At 33.5% G+C, this 25,876-nt stretch overlaps 1 protein-coding gene across 1 annotated transcript in view; it reads left to right on the forward strand.

Annotated features, from left to right (window-relative positions):
• The first annotated feature begins 8,605 nt into the window (after positions 1-8,605).
• NAALADL2 (N-acetylated alpha-linked acidic dipeptidase like 2) overlaps positions 8,606-25,876 on the forward strand; it is a 412,400-nt gene continuing 395,129 nt past the window's right edge. Inside the window, exon 1 of the mRNA XM_044669560.1 lies at positions 8,606-8,690. Coding sequence (XP_044525495.1) covers positions 8,606-8,690 — 85 coding nt within the window. The remainder of the gene's footprint in view (positions 8,691-25,876) is intronic.

Here is a 25,876-nt window from a genome sequence, read left to right on the forward strand (position 1 = left end):
CCTTTTGAACAAGAACTACTGGGAAAACTAGTTAGCATTTTGGCAGATATTAAATTTAAACCAACACCTTTTATTATATATCACAATAAGCTCAAAATAGATATATAGCCTGAACATAAAAGCTCATGTTATTAAAAATAGAAGAAAAATAACTAGATTAGTTGTTTTTCACAATTCTGACTGGAGGGAGATTTCTTAGCAAATTTAGGAAATATCTTGGAATACAAAAACAGACCATTTCAGTTATCTGACATTAGAATGCTTTTGTAGAATAAAAAAAGAAAAATATTAATTCAAAATATATATGGAACTGACTCACATATTTCTTTTAAAAATATTTTATGTCAGTACAATTTTTAATAATCATTTTTGACATTTTATAATCTTTGTTCGCTCCTTCCCTTCCACCTTCTACTCTCCTCAAGATGGCAAATAATATGATACAAGTTGTATATATTTTATCATATAATACATATTTCCATGTTTATTATGTTATGAAAGAAGACATATTTCACTTATACTAAAGAAAATTCATGAAGGAAATAAAGTGAAGAATGGTATACTTCAATCTGCATTCAGTCTCCATCATTTCCTTCTATGGTGGTACATAGTAGCCTTTCAGTCACAAGATGTTTGGAGTTGGTCTACATCCTTCAATTGCTGATAAGAATTAATTCCATCATAGTTGATCATTGTTCATTATTTTTTAAATTATTATTTCAAATGTTTTATGAATCCAAACAAAATCAGCATTTTCATACATAAAGAAAAAAGATAGTAGACAAATGAAATCAGATCTCCTATGTTTATCTTACTTTTCTTCATATCTACAAATAGATCCCATTTACTAGTATCTCAACTCCTCTTCTCATTACATAGAATATCATCATGGAAGCCAATATGTTCATATAAATTAAGCCTTTCATGTTTTATCTTTCTCTTTACTTTCTGGAGGTAACATTCTCCATTTATTCTTCTAGTAGTAGCTGTCACTATGTATAATACTCTCATTGTTCTACTCATTTCACTGTTCATTATCTTGTATAGTTCTTTCCAGGTTTTTATTTTTAATCAATTTGTCCATCATTTTTTATGATGCAATAGCATTCTATCACAATCAGATGCCACAATTTTTTTTAGCCATTCCCCAACTAATGGGCATCCATCCCTTCATTTTCCAGGTCCTTGTCACCACAAAGAAACTGCTATAAATATTTTGGAACATAATGGGTTCTTTCTCTCTTTCCCTAATCTCCTTGAGAAACAGACCCTCCTGGGGTCCATTGTTGGAGTAGTCACAGTTTCATAACTTTCTGGATATAATTTCAAATTGCTCTCCAGAACGGTTGATCAGTTCACAGCTCTACCATCAATGTATTTGTGTCCACATTTATCCACATCCCCTCCAACATTTGTCACTTTGCCCATACATTATTGTTATTAATTTGCATTAATTCTTAAAAATATTTCCAGGTGTGTTCAGTTTTTTTTTGAGTCAAATATATAAACACAAAGAGTCATTCTATAATAAATCAAAAGTCAAGAGACAAATCAAGTTCAAAAGTATTTCAAGCAAGGAATGGCCATCTAAAACACTTTCCAAATCACTAGTGTAATGAGAAATGCTAATTAAAATAAAAAATGTGATTTTACTTTATATACTATAAAATAGAAAGATGACCAAAAATTGGAAATAATCACAATTGGATGGACTGTGGGAAGGCACACACACATTTTTAATGGAATTATATATTGATTCCACCATGCTGTATATCATTTTAGAATTATACAAGAAAAAACGGCAAAAAGAACTTAAAGATTTTAGAAACAAAAATCCAAAAGATACTGAGGTATTGATAGCAGCATTCTTTGTGGTGTCAAAGAACAAAAAAACAAAGTGATGCATTCCAGGAGGAGGTTATGAAGAGGGAGAGAGTTTCAGGAATGAGAGAGAACCAGTGAAGATGCAGGTAGATGGACAGTCCTATTTGAGGAGCAGCAAGGGGACAGAGATCACAGAACACCCAAGAGTAAGTTATAAAAATGATAGAAACTCTCGAGTTAAAGGAATTTTTAAAACAAAAGGAAAAAAAAACAAAACAGCTACACATACAGAGATCTTATTTGCTAAAATGTGTTATATAGTACATCATTGGAATGACTGGTAATCCTGCCAGACCTTTGGGTGTTTCTGTTGTTGTAAGAGACATGACCCCACCTGGTTTTGAGAAAATGTCATGATCCTGAATTGCTCTGATGGGGCAATTTTCGAAAGTAGCTGTTTTTGTATGTCACTGTGACTTGACTTTCAAATATCCAGTCTACCTTGTATCATTTTATTTTTTTGCAGGTAAAATGAGGCTTCTTAAAGGGAGCTGAAAAGAAATGTGTAATAATGACACTAACTTTGTTTTGGACTCAGAGAAAGGGGGTTTACATTGCAGCTCTACCATTTTCTCAGTCTGTGACCTTGGGAGGTCATTTAAACTCTTCAAATTCCTCACTAGTAAAACAAGAGGTTTGGATGCCATGTTTTTTAAACAGGATTTCTACTGATCTAATTCCTATCATCTTCTGAGCCTGTTTTCTCATCTATGAAAATGAGGATATTGATCCTTTAAGTTCCCTTCAAGTCTTGAATCTTACAGTCCGGACTATAGAGATCAATGTTTACAAAGGGCTTTGTAATCTGAAGATAAAATAAGTACTTCTGTATTTTCCTTTTCTTTTAAAGCTAAAATTATGACCAGACTTGTTTAGGTATTCTCTTCAAACATCCTGGATTTTTCTAAAGACTTTTTTCATTTGCCCTTCAAAAGCATAGAAAAGAATATGATTTTTAAAATGCCAAATTGAGAACTAGAAGCAATACAAAAATAGTATATGCAAAACTTATTTAAAAGCCATTCAGTTAATGAAATACCGATGCCCTTTGAAATCCATCTAATAACTACCAAAATGGCAATTGGTCCTCTTTTCAAAATCTTTACTACCCTGGAGATGCTCATGACCTTTGGAAAAATTATACCCACAAGAATTCATCTTCTAGTTTTCCACAAAGCTTTTGGGGAGAGATACATCAGAAAGTACTTGATACCATTGACATATATAGGACTTGTACTATCTCTGTGCATACCTCTGCTTGAAACCATGCTCCTTTCTTAAGACCTATTTATAGCAATGTCACCCAATTCCAATACAGAAGTTCAATCTTTTTGAAGGAGACAGCATAATATTTGGTGAAACTAAACATCGCTTTCAAGTTTTGCCCCTGTTTCTTCTGCTACTTTGAGTGAATCATATGCAGTCTGGGCTTATTTCCTCACCTATAAAATGCCTGAGTTGTATTAGATAACTTCTCAGTTCCTTTCCAGATTTAAATTTTGAATCCTTTAAAATACTCTTGCTACAATCTTATAATGCCGAGGGATTTTTTTAGTAGTCATCTGGTCTAAACTCTCAATTACTTTCTGGAAAATTCATTCTACCACATTCCAGAGAGGTGGTTATTCATCTTTAGAGTAAAAACCCTTAATGAATAGGAGTTCAGTATTTACTGAGGTAGCCTATTTCTTTTTGTACAGTTCTAGTCGATATAAAAATATTGGGCATATATAAATATATGTTCAAATTTTCCTATTTTGCTTTTGGAAAATAACTAGAATAAGTTTTCTCTCTATTCCACAAAATACTCTCTCACTTCCATTTCTTCTCTCCTTATAACTTTTCAAATTCTCATCCATTTTCTCCTTTTCCCCAATAGTCTCAAAGGATGAGCAGGACCTTCTTCTGGATGAAGCTAAACCCTCCATTATTCCACTATGTTCTGTCTAATCTATGAACTCACATTGTTAGTCATCCTCTTTCTCATAGTTTCATTAATTTAACAAGCACTTCATAAGTACCAATTACATGCTAAATGCTATTTTAGTCACTAGAGACACAAAGGTAGAAACAAAACAGTCTCCCACATGTAGGACCTTATATTCTGTTGGGGAAAAGCAATGTATACAGAGAAGTAAATTAAAATGCATGCAGAGTGAAAGCTGGATTTGCCCTCTGCATGGAAATATACATATTTAAACAAACAAATAAACAATAATAAGCTTTTCTTGTCTCTTTCTTTCTTTTCATTATCAAACTTGAAGAACAGAATGGGCAGTCCATTTCCTGTCCTTATTTCCCTCTTGCACTCTCCTTAATCCCAGGAGATGAGGTTTCCTTAACCTTAAATTCTTTTACTGAAATGGCTTTCCCTAAGGACACTAGCAGGAATATGTTGGAAATAGTTTCTACTAAAAAGTTGATCTTTTTTTCCACCTTGGCAAGGTTTAATGTATGTCAAAGCAGTCCAAGAGGGGGGTTCAAAACTTTAGAATATATTTTTCTCTAATCATATTTTTTCCAGACTCCACATAGATACAATTTTTAATCATTGTTTTCTGACATTTTGCAATCCTTGTCCACTCCCTCCTTCCCACCCATCACCCCTCCCTGAGATGGTAGGTGATTTAATATAGGTTATACATGTGTGATAATGCAATACATGTTTCCATGTTTATGGTGTTATAAAAGAAGACCTATCATTTGCTCTAAAGAAAAATTCTGGAAGAAAATAAAGTGAGAATAGTATGCTTCAGTTTGGATTCAGAATCCATTAGTTCCTTTTATGGCAAGTGGATAGTAAAAGAATTAATTGTTAAAATGTCAATTTGGGCATTTATATCTCAGATATTGGCAATTGCTGCAAATCAGAGCTGTGTTTGTTTTGTTGATTGCTAGACTAGAACATGCTGGAGAAAATGTTAATAATGAATATAAAATTTAAAATTATGCTAAGTATACATTTATCCTTCCATAGATCTGGTAGTGAAACATTTACCAGTACACTTCAGCCTCTATTAATCCCCTATCAATACACCTATTTACTTATTTTCTTTCCTCAACTTCTTTGAAATCTCTGAAGCATTTCACTGTTAGCCATCCTTTTGGATGTTCTCATGTCCATTGAAACTTGTTCCTTCTCTTAATCAGTTTCTATTTTCAGCCCTTTTCTTTATCCTTGATGCAATCTTTTCCAACTCTGATATTCTGTAACATTTTCTCCTTTGGTATTCTCTCTCCCTCCTACAATTTACATTACCACCTTTTCGAAAACAGCTGTTTTCTCCCCATTCTCTTTTCAGTGTTCTAGTTCTTAATTCATAACTCTTTGCTATGTATCTGCCAGACTACTACTTTCTGGAGTATCCTGGAAGGACATAATACTCAACAAAGGAACTTATGATCCTTTGATCATAGGATCCCTAATAATAATAGAGAAGAAAACTTTTGTCCTAACTCTTTTCCTCACTTTTGATTTTTGAAGACAAAGGTAGTAAAAGAGGGGAAAAATAAATTAGGGAGGCTTGGTAAGAACTTATTTAGGACATAACAGAAAACCTCCCAAGATTTATCAAAAAGCATGACAATTAATAACTTCTAAAGATTTACTTGAACATAAATTACACTTCCAGTAGGAGACTAAAAAGCATAAAGATTATGAAATCATCTAAAGGATACTCTGTAATCAGAAGAACCTGAAGACCATAAGGCCATGGTGGTGAACCTATGGCACTCACGAGCCAGAGGGGGCACTCAGAGCCCTTTCTGTGGGCACACATGACATAGTACAGAGTTTCTTACTAGAAAACTAGAGTTTTGTAGGGCCAGACTGCTCTCCTCCGCCTCTCCACAGACACCTGAGGACATTTCTCACATCACATGCCTCTCTCAAGAGTTCACCATCACTGCCATAAGAGCAGAGTTTATGTTTTCCTCACTTTTGATTTTTGAAGACAAAGGTAGTAAAAGAGGGGAAAAAATAAATTAGGGAGGCTTGGTAAGAACTTAGTGACTAAGAATGAGATTTGGATTTCTGTCCCATGACTTACAATATATGGTTGACAGATTCTTGTCCAGATAGTGAGCACATTTAACAAAAGCTGTCTAGGTTTTATTTGTTAGATTTCTTGCAAATCAAATCTAAAACTGAAAAGTTATGGGTGACTTAATAATCTCATCTTCTTGAGCCCCTATCAGTGATTTTCATCCAAGAATATCAGTTGAGAAGTATTTAGTCAGCCAACCTGAAGTAACTTTTCAAGTGGAATATTTATTGAAGTGGTTCAGAAAGAACAGTTGGTATAAAATATTCCTCCCCCAATCTACCTTAAAATGTCTGTAACATCCTCTTTGGCAAGTACATAAGAATCCAGGGGAAAGTGGGCTTACGTCTGGATCACACATGTGGCAAGTGGAGGACTCTCAGCGCTAGGCTTGCCAAAACTCTTTTTTAGCTTTCTTTCCTCACCTTCTGCAGCCCCCCCACTCAATCTTTTCTTCTCTCTTTTAAATATCACCAGCTCTCTCAGCTGATCCTTATGTCATTTGGTCCCTACTACACTAAAAATAGTGGATTCTTTTCCAATAATTTTTCTTGCTTTTTAATTTACTTCACAAAAAGGGACACACATAAGTTAACCTAATATTCCAAAAACAGTCTGGAAAAGGGCAGTGCAACTAACATCTATATTATTCTGTATACCTTGGTTCTCAGTGAAGTCAATTTGCATTGATTTTAAAAAAAATTGCCAGTCAAATTACAGTCAAATTTTATTAGGCTTGAAGGTGACTAAAAATCTTTCAGATCTTTTTTATATGGACTTTCTCACCATAACTCACTAGTCTCATTCATGAAGATTGTTCACAGTATCTTCACTGGTTATTCCACCTCTCTTTTATCCTTTCTTATATTAATCCTTCATGCCATTGCCTAAATGACCATCCTAATATACCACCCTAAAACTCATACTTGTTTTCATTTCAAAATACTTAGAGATTATCTTTTTTAGTTAACAGTTCTACAACTGATTGAAACTATAAATCTTGGAAATGAACCATTAAGGGGCTATATTATTCAATATAAAAAGAGATGAATGTGATTTCCGTTCAGTACTGTTTGTACTTGTAAAGTACAGAAAAAAGCTCCTTCTAGACACAAAGTAGAATAACATATAATCATGACATTTCAAGCCTATGTTTTCAGAGAGGAAGCACCTTTAATCAGTTAAGGCCTGTGGTGTTCATAATTCTGGTATTAACTCCTCAAAATCAACACAATATATTACTTTCAAAATTTTCCAAGAAGTAATCTTGGGGCATTTAAATTCCTACTAAAATAATGAAATAAATCTTAAAAGAGGGATTTTAGTACAAGTGGTTGGATTATTCAATTTGTTACAGAGAAAACTATTTTTTCTAATTTATGATTTAAATAAGATTAGTAGAATACTTTTCAAAGCATATATAGCGTACATTATTATAATCACCTTAAAATGATGCAGCCAGAAGAAAGTCAGGGATACATTTAACAAAAGTAGATAATGAATGTAGGTAGTATGGTAGATAGAGCATGGAGCCTTAGTTCAAATCTGTCTTCAGATATTTACTAGCAGTGTGACCCTGGGCAAGTCATTTAAACCTGTTTGCCTCAGTTGCTCATCCGTAAAATGAGCCAGAGAAAGAAATGGCAGACAACTCTAATGTCTTTGCCAAGAAAATCATAAATGAAGTCACAAAGAATTGGACACTAGTGAATTGACTCAACACCGAAATCAAAAGCAATGAATAACGAATTTCATTTTTATTTTAATCATAGCTTTGTAAAGTTTGAGGTGTTGGTTAAAACCATCTTGATACATTAAAAATAAGGAGTTATTTCAGCAGGGGATGATGAAGGATAAACATGTTAATGGTAGCTATCTAATATACACATAAATTAAATATTAAATAACATATTAGTAACCATTAATATATGTGTGCATATTTATTTATGCATATAGCTATACAGTGTATATATATATATACATACATATGTATTTATATAGACATAAATACACAATTCAAAGTCTTGATTCAATGGAGAAGAGCAGGCTAATGGACTGTCTTCTGTCACTGAGGTTAACTCAGTGACAAAATACCTTTTTTTTTTCTCACACTTCCCTGAATATTTTCTACACTTGACAGCTTTTCAGGTACACAGGTCTTTATTACTGTTTGGAAGTCCGCAAAAGAAAAAAAAATCTGTCTGTGTTAGGTTTGATTTTTAATGATTTCCTGTTATATAGAAGTAAGCATTGAAGTAATTTACAAAATATGCCAGAAAATTTGGTCTTTGAACAGTGAGCTTGACCAATGTGTATTACATACACTCAACCTTTGAGGGAAATGGCTTTTTACTTCTTTAGTGGCCCTTACTCCATATTAGTTTTCAAAGCGACTGTCTCAGTATCTTATTAAGTTGGTGATAATGAGTTTGGACAAGGTTTTAATTCCATTAAACAAGAAGAAATTCATGTTCACAAACACATGAAAGTACTGGCTAAAAGCACCCAAAGAGAAGCAATTTTGTTTGAATGAGGAACTGGAATCGAGCTTGTTTTCCTTTCAAATGAATTAAATATAAAAAAAAAATCTTCCAATACAAGTAGGTTGAAGGACAGGAGAGTTCCATTGTTCCTGCTTCAACCATATTCCATTTATCTAGAACAAGAGATGACTGTAGATGGAGGACTTGGATAGTGAAAGAATGGCAGCTGCTGTCGGAGGCAGCCCTGAAAGCCTGGATTTTGATGCCACCTGTCTGTCTGGTGAGATTACTCCACTTGGATGGGTGCTCCTCAGTGCCCTAGTTTTTTATTAACCCACTTACTACCATGTTGCTCACTTGCCCTCTTATTGGACTGACTGCTGTGTCTTGACCTGTATTTGCTATAGCATCTTAAACACTTTGCAAAGAGACTGTTCATTTAGGATGTCAGTAGCACAGGAGGGGAGCAGCTTAGGAAGCTGCAGGATTGTTATATTTTCCTACCCTCCAGGATAAAAGCATGTTGTTTTGACAAGAGCTGAAAGTTGGTCCAAGGGAAGATGCCTCAATGGAAAAATAAATAAATAAAGCCAACCCCAGGAAATCTTTTATAAAACAATACGGGTTGACATTATTTCATACTTCCTGGCAGATTGGAGTGTTTGAAGGATAAATATTCACCAGGTGTTCAGAGGCAAAATATTCTCTTCTATGAGATACTGGACAATATTTGGATTGGAATATTTTTTTATTTATTCATTATTCTGAAAAAAATCAGTAAATAATGAACAAGTCACTGAACTTCTTTCCACTCCAGTTTTTTGATCCATTAAATGGAGAGCCTAGACTACAATATGTCAAGGTTCTATCTATCTATAAAGCATATGGCCTTGCAGACATTTTTTAGATTTATTTTATTTTAAGAAGATAACTATTTTTCAAACATTTCAATAGGGATTTTCCCCTGCTGTTCCCCCTCTCCCACAGAATTCAGAAAAAAAATAGCAGTTGGATTATTTCTTTAAATGAAAAGACAGTATTAACTGAAATTACCTAAATGTGCATGATTCAAAATACAGACAAGAATAATTATCTCCTATTGGAATGAGTAACTTGAATGCTTTTTGAAAAATAAATTGTATTCATGCAACAAGAAAGATCACCTTAATCTACTTAGCATTTGAGTGAACCCTGGAGCACATCAGACCTGGCTGGTGATTTGTATTCCTCCCTAAAATTCTTTTCTCCAAGCTAACCTTGCCCAGTTCCTTTAACTGATCTTTAAAAGGCATGATTTTGAGACCCTTCACCATACTCATTAACCTCCTCTGAATACTCTTGAACTTATCAATGTCTTCCCAAAAATGTGATTTCTGAAACTAAGCTCATCCTGAAGATATGGCTTCCCCAGGGCACAGATGAACAGTTCTATCATCTCTCTTCTAGAAAGTATGCCCCACTTAATAAAACATAAAATCCCAATAGCTCAGACATGTCTCACCCCTATAGAGCTAGTCTATCCCAAAGGTTTCTAAACATCCTCCCTTTTTTTTTTTTACCACCAGACAAAACCAGAAACTATTTGCATTGCCTTCTTTTCATCTCTTCTTCAGGGAGTGATAATTAAATCAATTTCATTTAAAAAATTTTTAATTTTATTATTGCTTTTATGAAGGCCATGCCACTTCCTTGCCTCCTGACTTTACTGAAAATCACAATCACTGTGATTCTAAATCATAAAAGGCATAATCTGAAATTCACTTCTTGTCAACCACTTCCCTCACATTTATTTTCATCCAGGTCAGTCTCATTCCTCCTATGTTCTGATTACACTCTTCCCTGTTTTGGCCGTTGTGCCCTCTAGAATTCCTGTTAAACTGTTAATTATGTTCACATACAGATGCATTCCCTCCCCTAGAAGTTACACCACACACATATGTAAATATTATATATATGCACACAAAGACACGTATGTGTGAATATTTGGGTATATACACACATTTAATTTTCCTTTTGCATATAGTTTCTATCCAGTAGAAATATAAATTTCTTGAGAGCAGAGACTGTTGCATTTTGTCTGTGTCTCACAAGACTGCCAAATTGCCTGGGACATAGTAGGAGTTTGAAAAATTCTCTAGTGTTAATATCCTTATTTCAGTTTGAACAGTGGAGATACTTAGCCAAGGAATCATCATTCTAATTAGCAAAAGTGAGTGAACACAATCACTTTGTGAGTTCATCGACTGTCTTCAAATATTTGGGGTTTGCAGAACCCTTTTATTGTTTTGTTTTGCAGGTTGTCTGTGTGTGTGTGTTTTCTCACAATCCAGGAATGCTAGAATGAGACAGAATCTAGTCTGTGTTTCTAGTTCTTAGACTTCTTCTTATAGAATTCTTATTCTCCTATCTTAAGAGTACTTAACCCATCAACACGGAATCTAACAGGAGATATGTGTAGACTGGTTTTAAAACATCACACATGTTGTGTCCTGAAAAACAAAATGTCATCAATTTAAGCTTGAACATATTCACTTTCTGGTGAAAATCCTCACAAGGGCAGAAATAACCCAATGCCTACTACGTCTAATGGAAATGGGAGCTGCTAATCCAAATGAAAAGGGTCCTGGCAGGCTGCACATCGACTTAAAAAAACCACACATCAATTTTACTTATCTTTTATTATTTGTTTTTATTTTATTAAATATTTTCCATTTGCATTTAAAATTAGACCTGAGGGACTTTTGTCCAACAGTTCTGATTTTCAGTATGCTTTAGCCTATTACAGTCCCTAGGTACTTATGTCTAGAGTACTATTGGGCCTCTGCTTCACTAGAATATATGTACAACAATCAAAGTGGCCAATTTGAACCTGAAATACCTGTTAAAGGATCTTTAAGTTGGATGGAAGTTTAAAGGCCATCTAATTTAACAGGTACCTAAATGAGAATTTGTTTTTTTGATGTACTCAGCAAATGACCATCCAGCCTTTGCTTGAAGATTTTAAGAGAGCTTCCTCTATATCCCTAACCAGTCCATATTACTTTTGCAAATCTCAAATTATTTGAAAAATGTTCCTTCTAAAAAGCCAAAATTTACTTCATTGTAATTCATCTCTCCTCAATTCCTTACCCCCCCTCAATTTTTTGTTCTGTCTCTTGGAGCCAGATAGAACATATCCATTTCCCATTCTCCATGACAACTCTTAAGATACATGAATATAATTTATGTCTCCTCTAAGTTTTCTCTTCTCCAGGCTAAATTTCCTGCAGTTTCTTTAACAGATCGTATATGGCATAGGCTTTAGACTCTTCACCATCCAGAATATCTTCCCTGAATATTTTTGAAATTATCAGTGGTCTCCAAAGAACATGATACCTATAACTATATCCATACAAATGTGACCTGCCTAGAAAAGAAGATTGCAAGATTATTGCCTTCTTTATCCTGGAAGTTCATACCTTTTTAATGCTTCTTAAATGCTCCTTAGATTTTTGTCTTATTTTATCCAAGTTAGCTTATACTGTACTTGCAGTCCTATAAAACCTTCAGATATTTTTCAGAGGAACCCCTTTATAACCAGATTTCCTCCATTGTTTAATTTATCTTATAATCATTAACTTGATTATTTAAACCAAAATGTAAGCCTTGGCATTTCTCCCCCTTAAATTTCACAAATTCAAAAAGACAACCCCTGAGGTCCTGTCCTAAGATTTTTGTAACAGTGATACAAAGTTTAGCAGATTGCTTTTTAAACTCCGAATTATATGTGTAACTTTGTCTCCTTTCTAAGAGACAAATTTATAAAATATGGCTCCCAATCACAGTAATTCTGCAATCAGAAAGGAAATTATAAAACATTTTGTACTTATGATTCTAGTTGAAGAGCTAAACTCACTAATACAGACTATTGTACAGTTAAGTGTGCATTTATTCTGGGTGTTGACTCCCAGCTTTGCTCTCTGTCTGTCTTTCTGTATGTGTCTCTCCCTCTGTCTCTCCTTGGTGGCTCCCATGGTTGTGCTGTTGACATGGGACAACTACTACCTCTATCTCATCCTATGCTCATTCTCCCTGAGAGTCAGCCACTGGTACACAGGAAGAATTTTCCAGCCTACTCCCAACTTCCTCCACGGGCTAATCTTGTGCTGATTTCTTCTTTTCCCAAACTAAGAAGAACTACAAATCCATGGGGTTAGGAAGGACATTTGTGTGTGTACAACTCCCTTAATGTTACATATGTCAATTAATAGGTGCTTTATATTAATACAATACATTACTATTCCATAAGATCCAGAATTGGAAAGGGCCTTAGAAATCATCTATTCCAAATTCCTTACCATTTTCAGTTTACAGGAAGAGAAACTGAACCCCATGCAGCATGGTAATGTGGCCTGCTCAAGGCCACATAGTAAAAAAAAAGAGTTGAAATTCAAACTCAGATCTGCTGACTCCAATTCTAGTTTTTTCCTTATACCATGCTGCCTCCCCCTTGTTTAAACCATGATGAATGCTAAAACAATTATTATGTTTTTTTCTCATTGCATCAAATCAGGCAATTTTAATTAGTTGTTTCTGGGTCTCTAAATGCATATCGATCATTTAGAAACCTGTGCTCACTAGATGCACTAATTGAATGGGCTTTATTTTATAAGTAATCAAACTTTAATTATATAAAGATCTAAGTGAATTTTTATATAGCCTCAGGGATATGACTGATCTTAATGGTATGGCTGTGTCTTATCACAATTTGCAAATTACATTAATTGAATTTATAATGATATTTTTAATATTATGTGACAGCATAGTTTGCTGCACTGGTTGATATCTTTGTCCACTCCTAAATTGTTACTGAGTCTGATAAACTCTGATTAGTAGGAATCCAAATAAAATCGGGTAATCACTTTCATTCAGCACTTTTCTGTTAAATATAGTTTCTCCCCAATATGATGCAATCTCATCCCAAGACTAAATAAACTTTACATATTTTCAGTCCTCCAGTTTCAGAATTCTTTGGCTATGTCTGTATGATACCAAAGCATCAGTCTAGTCAATGATAATAAGATTGATCAAGATCATAGAATGATAGTTTCAGAACTTGAAGGAAGTCATGGACTCATTTAGATGAACTCTCATTTTATAGGTAAGGAAATGCAGACTCAGAGGTCCAATGACTTGATAACCATTAGATGGAACACTCATTGGCATGACTCACTAAAAAGGAGGGTGTGACTTCTGAGCACAGAGCCAAGATGACAGAGTAGAGAAGATGCTCAGCTAAGTTCAATCAACATTTCCCTCCAAACAACTTTAAAACAATGCCTCAAACCAAATTCTGTAGTGACAGAGCCAAAAGGTGATCAGAGTGAAACATCATTCCAGCCCAAGCAACACAGGAGATCAGAAAGAGAGATCCATGACATGGAAGAAGAGGAGGAGGAGGAAGAGGAGAAGAAAAAGAGGAGGAAGAGGAGAAGGAGGAGGAGGTTATCCTGCAGCTTATGTGGATGAAACACCAGTGGTGGGACCAGGTGACGGTGACAGAAGCAGCAGCAGCTATAAGTTCTCATGCCACAGACAGTAAGAAGATCTGGTCAGAAAGATTTTAGAGGAGGCCTTTGTGCTAATACTGGAAAAAGAACTAAATTCTGTGTGGCAACTTTATGTCCTATATCTATGTTTGGTTCAAAGTTCAAGGGAGGGGAAGAATATTTTTGGTGAAGAGAGAGGCACTCTGAGGAATTTGGCAACTCCATTGTCTGGGCTCATTTATGGGTAATACTTTAAAGACAGTGAGGGACATTTTCAGTCAAGAGGGAGTGGGAGCAATGAAGAGCACTCTCACTTTTGTTACTGAGGATCAGAATTCCTGAGAAACAGTATTGTTTTGGATCCCAAGGAACAGGGGCCCTGTAGAGCAACATTGATTGCAGTCACAAGGAATTAGGGGCCTTACCTAGGAAAAGTCCAAAGTGCCGACCAGGAAAGTAATGACCACACTTCTTTCCAGATCATGTTACGTGGGAAGCAATAAAAATTTCCAAACCCTGAGAAATACTCTGAAAACAGAAAGGTAGTCCTCTTTATCCTCTATGCAAGAAACAGAGCCTAATATTAACATAAATTTCCTATTATTTTAAATAATGTATTTAATATTACAATTTGTTGATCTTTAAATGTTTGGTAGAATTCATTTGTAAATTCTTCTAGTCTTTCTTGATGATTTTTTCTTAGGAAGTTTATTTATGACCTATTTGATTTCTTTTTCTAAAATAGATTTATTTAGATATTCTCTTTTCTCCTCTAATAGTCTAGGCATTTTATATTTTTGAAAGTATTCTTCCATTTCACTTATATTGTTAAATTTGTTGTCATGATTGGGCAAAATAATTTCTAATAATAGTTAGATATCTTCATTAGGGGTCTATTTATTTATTCTTTTCATTTTCAATCCTAGTGATTTTTTTCTTTGTTTTTTTAAACATGTTAACCAATAGTTAATCTACTTTGTTGATTTTTTTTTATCAAACCAATTCCTAGTTTTTTAAATAAATTTAATGGTTTGCATACATTCAATTTTATTATTATCATCTTTAATTTTCAGGATTTCCAATGCAATGTTTTAGTTGGGGATTTTTAACTTCTTTTGCCAGTCTTTTAATTGCATTCCCAATTCATTTGATATAATATAAATTCTTTTATTCATATGACCATTGAGAGAAATGAAATGTCCTTTAACTAATATTTCTGTTGTATCCTGTAGGTTTTCATATGTTATATTATTATTATTATTCTTTTTAATAAAATTAACATAAAGTTACACTTCAAACAAACAGAGTAGAAAAATGAACAAACGACAAAGCTACTATGAGGACAGAGAAGATCTAGATGCAAACTTACAATAAAGTCAAAATAGCTTCAAGAAAAACTTCAAAGGATAATGTGAAGTGGACAAAATCCAAAGAAAAATATCCTAGAAATATAAAGATATTATTTTCAAAATTAAATAAGCGCAATATACTATACCAGAAAAATTAGGTAAGCAATGAAAACAAGAGTATAAAATATGAAATGACAATTAGTCACTTAGTGAGACACAAAAATACTGAAAAAAATGACTCCATAAAATGCAGAATTTACCAAATCAGGAAAAAAAGAAGTAGAAAAGCTTACTGAAAAAAAGAATTATGTAAAAATTAGAATTGGGCAGATGGAAGCTAATGATTCCATGAGATATCAAGAAGCAATAAAAAAGGAAAAAGTCTAGAAAAAATAGAAAAATGTGAAATATCTCATATCTGACCTGGAAATTAGATCAAGGAGAGAAAAGAATTATTAGATTAACCTGAAGCCATGATCAAAAAAAGAAGTTGCTAGGGGCAGCTGGGTAGCTCAGTGGAGTGAGAGTCAGGCCTAGAGACGGGAAGTCCTAGGTTCAAATCCGGCCTCAGACACTTCCCAGCTGTGTGATCCTGGGCAAGTCACTTGACCCCCATTGCCCACCCTTACCAATCTTCCACCTATGAGACAATACACCGAAGTACAAGGGTTAAAAAAAAAAAAGTTGCTATACCTCATATTTCAAGAAGTTTCCAAAGAAAATTGTCCTAATATCTTCAAAGTACGGGGTAAAATAGAAATCAAAAGAACCACAGATCCATACATGAAGGAGATCCCAAACTGAAAAATCCCATAAATATTCCCAAATTTCAAAGCTCCCAGGACAAAGAGAAATTAACTTAATTACTGAGAAAGAAACAATTCACATATTTTAGACTCATCATCAGAATCACACAAGATTTAGAAGCTTCTGTGTTAAAGGAGTGGAGGGCTTGGAATATGATATTTTGGAAAAACAACACAAATATGATGTAAAAGTAAGGATGCAGCACCCAGCAAAGAGTCAGGCAACATACAATGAAAGTACATAGGAAAATATCTGTAACTCTTTCATGTTAAAAATATCTTGGAACCTTATAACTTGTGTACCTATGTATATATTTTCTTGTCCACATATGTATTATCTATGAATTTGCTGTTTTCACATATTTTCTCTGCATATGTGCTTATGTGTCCCTTTCCCCATTATCAGTATAACATACTGTAGTAATATATGTCTCATAAATCTTTCTAATTTTTCTAATATGTACAGATATATACAGTGAAGGAGGAAAGGAAAAAAAAATTAAGACAAAATACTCAAAGTAATTGAAAGTCTTATCCTCTGAACTAACTTTAAAGCCATGATTTCTAATCACTGAACACTTGAAAGCAATGATTATGTATTATAATTCTTTATATTATTATACATATTATATGTAATATAACTTGTGTTATATTATATAATTATAATTCTTTGTATCTTTAATATTTTATATAATACTTTTATTATATAAGATTTTATATAATATAATATAATTAATAGGAACTCTTTAAAAATTTTCACTAAATAAAAGCAAGGACCTCTATTCAATTCCTTCCATTGAAAAGGTACAAGTAATTTATACTTTTTTCTGAAACAGGAGGGAGAAAACTCTTTTAAGGTATCCCTTCAAAATTCCTTGGTCAAAGATGTTCCAAAAAAATTAAATGCCTTGATCCAGCAGATTTATTTTCCTGAAAAAAAAATCCCTTTTCAGATGAATTATGTGGAGAAACTGAAGCAGAGGTTCAGATGGCTGTTTTGAAATAGAAAGAGAACTATCTTTTTGGGTCTTTTTCATCCAGATTGCCTTGACTACCACTGCCCAATTTCTGACTCATCAAGCACCTTCAATGTGAAAGATAGGTCACACCACAAGAAAAAAAGGGAGACACAGACAACCTTTAGAGTTTATTAGCTTTGGAGGTATGATTACAGTTTTGCTAGTTTATCATCTGAATGTTGAAGCATATAATACAATCAAATTAAATAATTCACTGAATAGTTAAGTGCCAACTGTATGAAAGTACTGTGCTAAGGGTTTGGGATACTAATAAGAAAATAAAGATAGTCCCTGTCTTTAAGAAGCTTACAATCTATTAGGGTAAGAAAACATAAAAAAGGAAGCTGGAAAGTAGCGTAATATGGTGGTGGTAGTGAATTTGGGGAGGGACCACCTAGCAAAGGGATATCTTCTTTCATTGAGTTAAAACAACAGGTTAGCATAGGTTAATTGAAGGATTACACTTAAAGTTTATATATCTCCCCTAATTAAAACAAACAAACAAAAAAGAAAAAGATTATATGCTTTCAGTATTGAAGTACCCAAGAAATCTGAATTAATTTGTTGTCTGAACATCTTATCTCTATATTGTTCTGTACTAGTTTTTCTCCCCAGCATGCTGTTCACTGCTGGAGTTTTTGTTTTTCCATGGGTTGTGGGATGAAGTTGTCTAATGTACAAAGCACTAGTTCCCCATGACACTGAAGGCTGGTATGTGGTACATTTTTTAGTGGACCCGTCCTGGAGTTAGGAGACCTGTGTTCAGATGTGGCCTCAGACAATTCTTTGCTGTGTGACCCTGGGCAACTCAATTAATCTGATTTTCCTCAGTTTTCTCGTCTATAAAATGAACTGGAGAAGGAAATACAAAAAATTCCAGTATCTCTGCAAAGAAAACTCCAAAATGGGCCATAAAAAGTCAGACATGACTGAAATGACTTAACAACAGCATTATCATAGAGGACTTAGTTTTTTGTCCTAGCTCTTCACTAACTAGCAATGTGACTTCACCCTGGACATTTGACTCATCAGCACCTCTGCTTCCTTTGTATTTAAAATATGAATATTGAGCAACATGATCCCTAAGGTTCTTTCTTGCTTTAATATTTTATGGTTCTGTAAGGATAAATGGAATTGGAGTAGATTTGAGAGAAAAAAAGATATAAGTAAACATGATAGATGAAAGAACTGAAAGGTAAGCAAAGTAAGAATAATATGTTGAGTTCATAGGAGTTTTCAAATGACCTCCCAACAATCCCCTTTAGGAATTCTACTAATATTGTAGAAATATATATGAAATATTTTTTGAGAGTTTCAGATTTTTTGTAGGGTTAGGACAAATAGAGGAATGATGAAATTTATCTATGCCATTTCTGTCTCCTATCTCTGCAATGTCCTTCTTTGTGCAATGGAATCCTCATACCTATATGACTGCTCTCTCCTTTTTTTCTTTAAAAAATATGCTGAAGGAAAAATTCAGTAAATGCATTTATTCCAAAGGATTATATCTCCCAGTAATTCTTGCATTTAATGGAAAACAATGCTTCAAGTACTGCATGCATTTCAAATGATGGAGAGAGAAGAGGGCATAATGAATAAAATGTTGTTATGAATAATCTGTAGTTATGAAGACTTGTCACTGAAACTATCTGTATGAACCTTGGTCGGTTATTTAACCACTCTCAGACTTGCCTAAGACATGTTCATTGTGTAAAACAGGAAAAATAATATTTCTATACCAACCTTATGCTTGGGAGATAATGTATGTAAAGTGAAAAGTTAAAGCAACTCTCTAAATGCCGTTTAGGATGACTACAGGAAGAAATAAACAAGTCAATGTAGGATATGTTTTGAGGTTAGGGAGTCACTATAATTTTGATCCCCTAAAAGTCATGCCATGGAGGAAGAAGATTGCTTATCCACTATTCCTCCTCTACCATCCTGAGTTTCATGGAGAGGTTCTAAGGACAAAAGGTAATTCTGTTTGCAGGTAATTGTAGAAATTCTATAAGGTTATAAAATAAATGTTGGAAGAATAGAATTTCGTGTTGGAAAAGACATTAGAGGTCATTTAATCTACACTCATTTTACAAATGAGGAAATCAAGGTGCAAAAATTGTGACTTGCCCAAGGAGAGATCTTTCTATCTATCCATCTCTCTATCCATCCATCCATCCTTCCATATATATTTGTATATATGTGTATATATATATGTATATATACATGTATTACATACAGATATATACATTTTCTTGGTTTTAGGAGAAATTGAGGTAGGATCCCCATAATAGATTTACCTGAAGGTATGGGAGAAGGGAACACACAGAACTATCTCAAAATGGGTAAGCACAGATGGTTTGTAATTTGCAGCAAAGGCAAAAATTCTTAAATCTATGAAATCATAAATCCATATTAATCTTTGATAAATTATCAGCATGATAAATCAAGAATTTTTAAAATTCAAAGATCTTTTGCTTTCCTAATTTTCACCATACATGTTGCAAAATTATAAAATCTATACTCTTCTTCCTCTCTCCTTTCCCCCACCCCTTAGCGATCATAAACAATTTGACCTGAAATGTACATATATTGTCATGCAGAATACATGTCCATTTTTTCATTGTTGTAAGAGCACAACTATATAAAACCAAAACCCTAAAATAAAACCATAAATACATGTGAAAAATAGTATGCTTTGATCTGCTTCCATCCAATTCCAACAGTTCTTTCTCTGAAGGTAGATAGCATTCCCTGTCATAAGTCCTTCAGAATTATCCCATTATCCCATATTGCTGAGAGTAGTCAAATGTTCACAGTTAATCACTATACAATATTGCTATTACTGTGGTCAATGCTCTTCTGATTCTGCTTATTCTGTATCATTTCTTTCAGATCTTTCTCGCTTTTTTCTGAATTCATCTTGCTTATCATTTCTTATAATACAATAGTATTCCATCAAAAACACATACCACAATTTGCTTAGCCATTCCCCAACTGATGGACATGAATTTCCATTTTTTCTTTTTGTCAAAAAAATCTGCTATAAATATTTTTGTACAAATAAGTCTTTTCCCTCTTTTTATTATCTCTTTGGGAGACAGACCCCAAAGTGTATGTGCTCAGTTTTATGACACTTTGAGCAAAGTTTCAAATTGCCCCCAGAATGGCTGGATCAATTTATGAATCCACCACTGCATTAATGAACCAATTTTACAATATCCCATGTAATCACAAGAATTTAGGAAATTTTCAACTTTTAGCATAATAAAATGTCTTGCAAATGGAAGAATTAATGAAGTGTCATAATACTGATATAGCTTGTCTCTGTTCTAGTTTTAGAATCTGGATTTGTAAAATATATTTATCCCTCATCTGACTAGGGGGTCTGTCATGAATATTTCCATAATGATGTTAATTGTATTTTGTCAACTTTTACCTTCTTTCAAATATTCTCTACTGTACTCCCATATTTGTTATTCTATATCAATATAATGTTAAACTTTCTTTACTTTTATTAAGTATTTTTCTTTTGAAAAAATACAATGTTTATGTCTCCATATTTCAATTTTGAATCAGACCCCACTTAACTTCAATGATGTCTGTGAAATCTTTTATACATATAATGTCTTCTTGTGTTAAAATTGCCAGCCATTTCCCTCATAAACTGCGTGTAAGTAAATGGACATTTTAGACCATAAGGATTGTACTTAACTTTGTTATATTCTTCTGATGATTCATATTGCTGCTTATTTCTATAGCTTGTATGTTATTCTCTGTAGTATATAGCTTTATAGCTTTACAGTTTTGTGTGTTCTTCTCAAAATTCAGTCTAATCAGATTTGAAAAATCTCTTGCCAAACAAGTTCTTCCTGGACTTCATGAATACACTACTACCCTTGCCAAGAGACCATCATTCTTGTATCATAGGCCATGGTCCAAGAAGCTAAATAAATCCTGTTTTCTGACACTATTTATGCAGCCAGCTGTCCACTTAGAATAGCCTTTCTTTCTCTTCCAAAGTCACAACCTTCAACTGGAAGAAGAGATGAAACCACCATCTACAGCACCAATTTAATTTTCTGTCAATAACTTCAAATTCTTTAGTGAACCATTCGGAAGGTAGTACATGGTAAATGTTTAAACACTTCTATTCATTGTTAGGAAGAGAGTGGGGACTGAGCACAATAGGAAAAGTGAATGATTTGTGGATGGATTCGTTCGTTGTTCAGCTTAGCCCCAGCCTTCGCTAGCGTGTCATTTTAGCCATATGATTGTGTGTGTGTGTGTGTGTGTGTGTGTGTGTGTACATAAAATAAAGTTCATAGTTGAATCAGGTTTAGAGTAAATTCAGTCTAAGGGGAAAAAATGGAAATGTCCAGTTAATTTAGGAAAATGTTAGTTTTGCTTTATTTTTGCCTTAAGTACCCAGAAGATTCAAATCTTAATTCAATTTAATATGTTGTAATTTTGTGACATCTTTAAATGTAAGACACTATGCTAAGCACTGAAACTAAAAGCAAAAGCAAAAAACAACTCCCTCAAGAAGCTTAGCTCTTAATGCAGCATACAGTATTTATTTGATGTGTGTTTGTGGGGAGGAGGTGTGTATAGGAGTAAGAAGGTGGGATTGGTCTCAAAGCAACAAGGTTCCTGTCAGTTCATTTAATGAAATTACATAAAATGAGAGCTAGTGATATCAATAATAATATATGGAAGTTTCATATATGCACACCACTTTATGTAGATTATCTTATTTTGCTCTTACAACAACCTCGGCAAGGTAGGTGCTAGTATCATCACCATTTGCACGTGAGAAGGATGTGATCAGAGAGATGGTAGGTGATTTGCTCAGTCACACCGCTAGTCATTGTCTGAGGCAGGATTTGAACTTAGATATTCTTAACTTTAAGTCGCTTTACATTTGTGGGACAGTTTGAGGGAAGAAATGTCCTCATGTAATATAACTTCTTTATCTTTATTGGAAGAAGAAATTTCTGCCCCCCCCCCAAATGAATTCTACTTGCCCATTACATATCTACATATTGCTCTTGTTGTTTTGGTTGTCAAAGTAGACCAATGACATCTTAGGTGATGACTTGACTTGTGTATGAATTGGGTTTTAGTGAGGCAGTTGCACAGTCTTCTGCTTCACTCTCCCTTCTAGTCATCCAGAGACCAGACAAAAGTCAGGATGATGAAAGCCTGGGTTGCAATTTCTCAACCAAATTCTAGGCACTTCTCAGCTCTTGCTTTAGCTGCCTTCTTGGCTATGGAACAAATTACTCTTCTATCTCTAGAAGAAGGAGAGGGAGAGATATGAAGGGAAAGGGCTGGGGAGGAAGGAGAGAGGAAGAGAGAGTCAGAGACAGTGAGACAGTTTAATGGAGACAGAAAGAAGAGAAGGAAGAGGAAAAGGTTTCAGACTATGACACTTAGATGCTTATAGTCTATTGAGGATTTGAGAGCAGACCAGAGACCCTAGATGATCCACTTGCCCAGCAGAGACAGTAAGCTAAGGGAGAAGTAACCTGAATGTATCATGAAAAAAAAAAAAAAACAATCCAGTCTGCACATGGGCACTAGATAAGTGAATAACCTGGAGATGCTGTTACAAATGAATAAGGAAAAACAATTTTATTTGAGGAGCAAAAATCCGTTAACTATTACAGGAACTTGGAAGTAGCATCTGATCTGAATTTTCTTCACTTAATTTATCCAGAAAGAATTTTTAAAATTGATAAAGATTTACATATTAATGATAATGTTGAGGAGGTATCATAAAAAAGCTGGTCTTTTCTTCTATAATTTCAACTTATCCAAGAATACATCAAATATTATCTTGATGTTGAAGTAATTAAATCATAATTAGCTTGATAAGAGTTCAACTGAATTGCTACCATTAATCATAGTATTGTGTGTGTGTGTGTGTGTATATAGAATAGTTTTTACATGATGCTTAAAATGTTGCTGACTCTAATTAACTCATGGTCAACAGCATATTGAGTTGGCAATATTGTTAATATGTCCCTTGTAGCAATTCATTTAGTGTGTTTATGGTTCTGGGATGATTATCCTAATGAGTAGGACGATGAAAATTATTATTAGGCAGAGATTTAATAGAACACCCATCAGAGCAATGAGGAAAAGAAAAAAAGGGGTGTGTATGATTTATTACCTAGGCGTTTTATTGAGGTTATTATATAACTGTAACCTCATGCAAATTCTAATGGTTTCAGGGAGAATCCAAGTACTTTGAAAAATGCCTAGCATATATTCAATGACAAGAAAAGTTGGTGGAATTTAATCCCTGTTAAATCTGGGGAATCTATATGATAAACACTTTGATTTCACTAATACCCGTTTTAAAAGTTTATGTAACTTTTTAAACTCTAAAAGACATTGACTTTTTTGGTTTTCATTTAAGATTTCTGGTTTTATAGGTATCCTAATATAAAAAATTTAAGTAATGCATATAAAATCATAACCAATGCTTTATTTTTAAGCATATCCATTTTTAATAAAGCTAATAATTGTCTGATACTTTAAGCATACAATTGATGGACAACCTGTCAATTTTCAATTCCTTCCATCCACAAAAAGCTATAGTAAATATTTTGAATAAATAAGTCCTTCACCTCCCCCCTGGTTTTTAATCTCTTTGAGATACTGCCCTATTAGTGATATTGCTGAATCAAAGGGTATGCAGTTCTCTAACCTTTTGGGCACATTTTCACAATGTTCTCAAGAGTAGTTGGATCAGACTAAAACTCCACCAACAGTGCATTTGTGTCCCAATTTTTCCACATCCCCTTCAACATTTATCATTTTCCATTTCATATAGACCAATCTGAAAAGTGTGAGATGATAGCTCAGAGTTGTTTTAATTTGCATTTCTTTAATCAAGAGGGATTTAGAGCATTTTTTCCCTATGACTGTAAATGGCTTTGATTTCTTCCTTTGAAAACTGTCTACTCATGTCCATTGACCATTTATCAATTGGAGAATGACATATCTCATTTATTTTTCTTTTTCAAAGTTTAATTAATTAGTTACTTTTAAATACCCAATTAATTACCTTCATCCTTCTTCTTCCATTAGAGAAGACATCATTTGACAAAAAGTTATATGTCTAGATAAAACTATCTTGTTTGTTTCTATTTTTTAGCTGTTTTTCTGGACATGAATGTGCACAAGACATTCTTCATAAAATATTTCTGTTACTATATATAATGTTCTCTTTTTTCTGCTCATTTCACTTTTCATAATTTCATATGGTTCTTTCCTTTTTCCAAAATTAACTTGTTCATTATTTCTTATGACTCAGTAGAATAGTAGACCACAAATGTTTAGCCATTCCTCAACTGATGGCCATCACTTCAGTTTCCAGGCCTTTGCCACCATAAAGAGAGCAGCTATAAATATTTTAGAAAATAGACTTTTTTCTGTTTTCCTCGATCATCTTATAAAATAAATCTAATAATGGTATTATGAGATCAAGAGGTATGCAGAATTTTATAACTAATTATAATGCCAGATTGTTCTCCAAAACGATTGGATCAGTTTATAGTTCCACCAACAATGTGTCCCCATTTTCCACGTCCCCTCCACTTTTTGTTATTTTGCCCTTTTATCATTTTTGCAAATATGATGTGTGTGACATGATCTCTCTGAATTGTTTTGCTTTACATTTCTCTAATCAATAATGATTTTGAGCTTTTTCACATTTTATATGTAGCTTTATGTAGAAGCATCTATATAAAACTGTTCATATCTTTTGACAATATATCAATTGGAGCATATTTTTAAATGTTTGACAAAAACTTACTGTTTTCTTTCTAATACTGGCTACAATAGCTGTATTTATATAAAACCTTTCAATTTAATAATTTCAAAATTATCCAATTTACATCTCCTAATGTTTTCTAGTTCTTGATTATTCATGTTTTTCCTCTCCATGAATCTGATATATAATATGGTCTCTGTTCTTTTAATTTACTTATGAAATCTCCCATTATGCTTAGGTCATGTATGTGTTTAATTCTTATCTTGGTATAAGATAGCGATCTATATCTAGTTTCTGCCAGATTGCTTTCCCATTTTCTCAAGAATTTTACCAAATAGTGAATTCCTTTTCCAAAAATTTATATCTTTACTTTTGTCAAACACAAAGTAACTATTTGTTGTTTGTTCTGCTTCACTCATCTACCTTTCCATTCCTTAGCCAATGCCAGATTGTTTTGATAATTACTGCTTTATCCTCTAGGTCAAAATCTGGTACTGTTAGACCACCTTCCTTTATAATTTTTCTTTAATTCTGTGATATTCTTGACCTTTCATTTTTCCAAATGACATTTGCTATTGTTTTTTCTAGTTCAATAAAATACTTTTTGGCTAAATTAATGGGAGTGACATTGAATAAGTAGGTTAGTTTAGGTAGGATTGTCATTTTAATTTTATTGCCTCTACCATAAATAATTAATTCTTCCATCATTTATATAAAGTGTTTTATAATTATTTTCATATAGTTTCTTGATTTGTTTTGATAGATATATTCCTAGACATTTTGCACTATTACTATCTCCTCTTGTCTGACATTGTTGGTGACATCTAAAAATGCTGATGATTTGTGGACTTATTTTATATCTTGTTACTTTACTAAAGTTATTGATTTTTTCAACTAATTTTTTAGTTGAGTCTTCAGGATTTTCTATATACGTGTGTGTGTATGTGTGTGTGTGTGTGTGTGTATATATATATATATATA

The sequence above is a fragment of the Gracilinanus agilis genome, chromosome 3 (assembly GCF_016433145.1).
Source record: "Gracilinanus agilis isolate LMUSP501 chromosome 3, AgileGrace, whole genome shotgun sequence".
Taxonomy (NCBI): Eukaryota; Metazoa; Chordata; class Mammalia; order Didelphimorphia; family Didelphidae; genus Gracilinanus; species Gracilinanus agilis.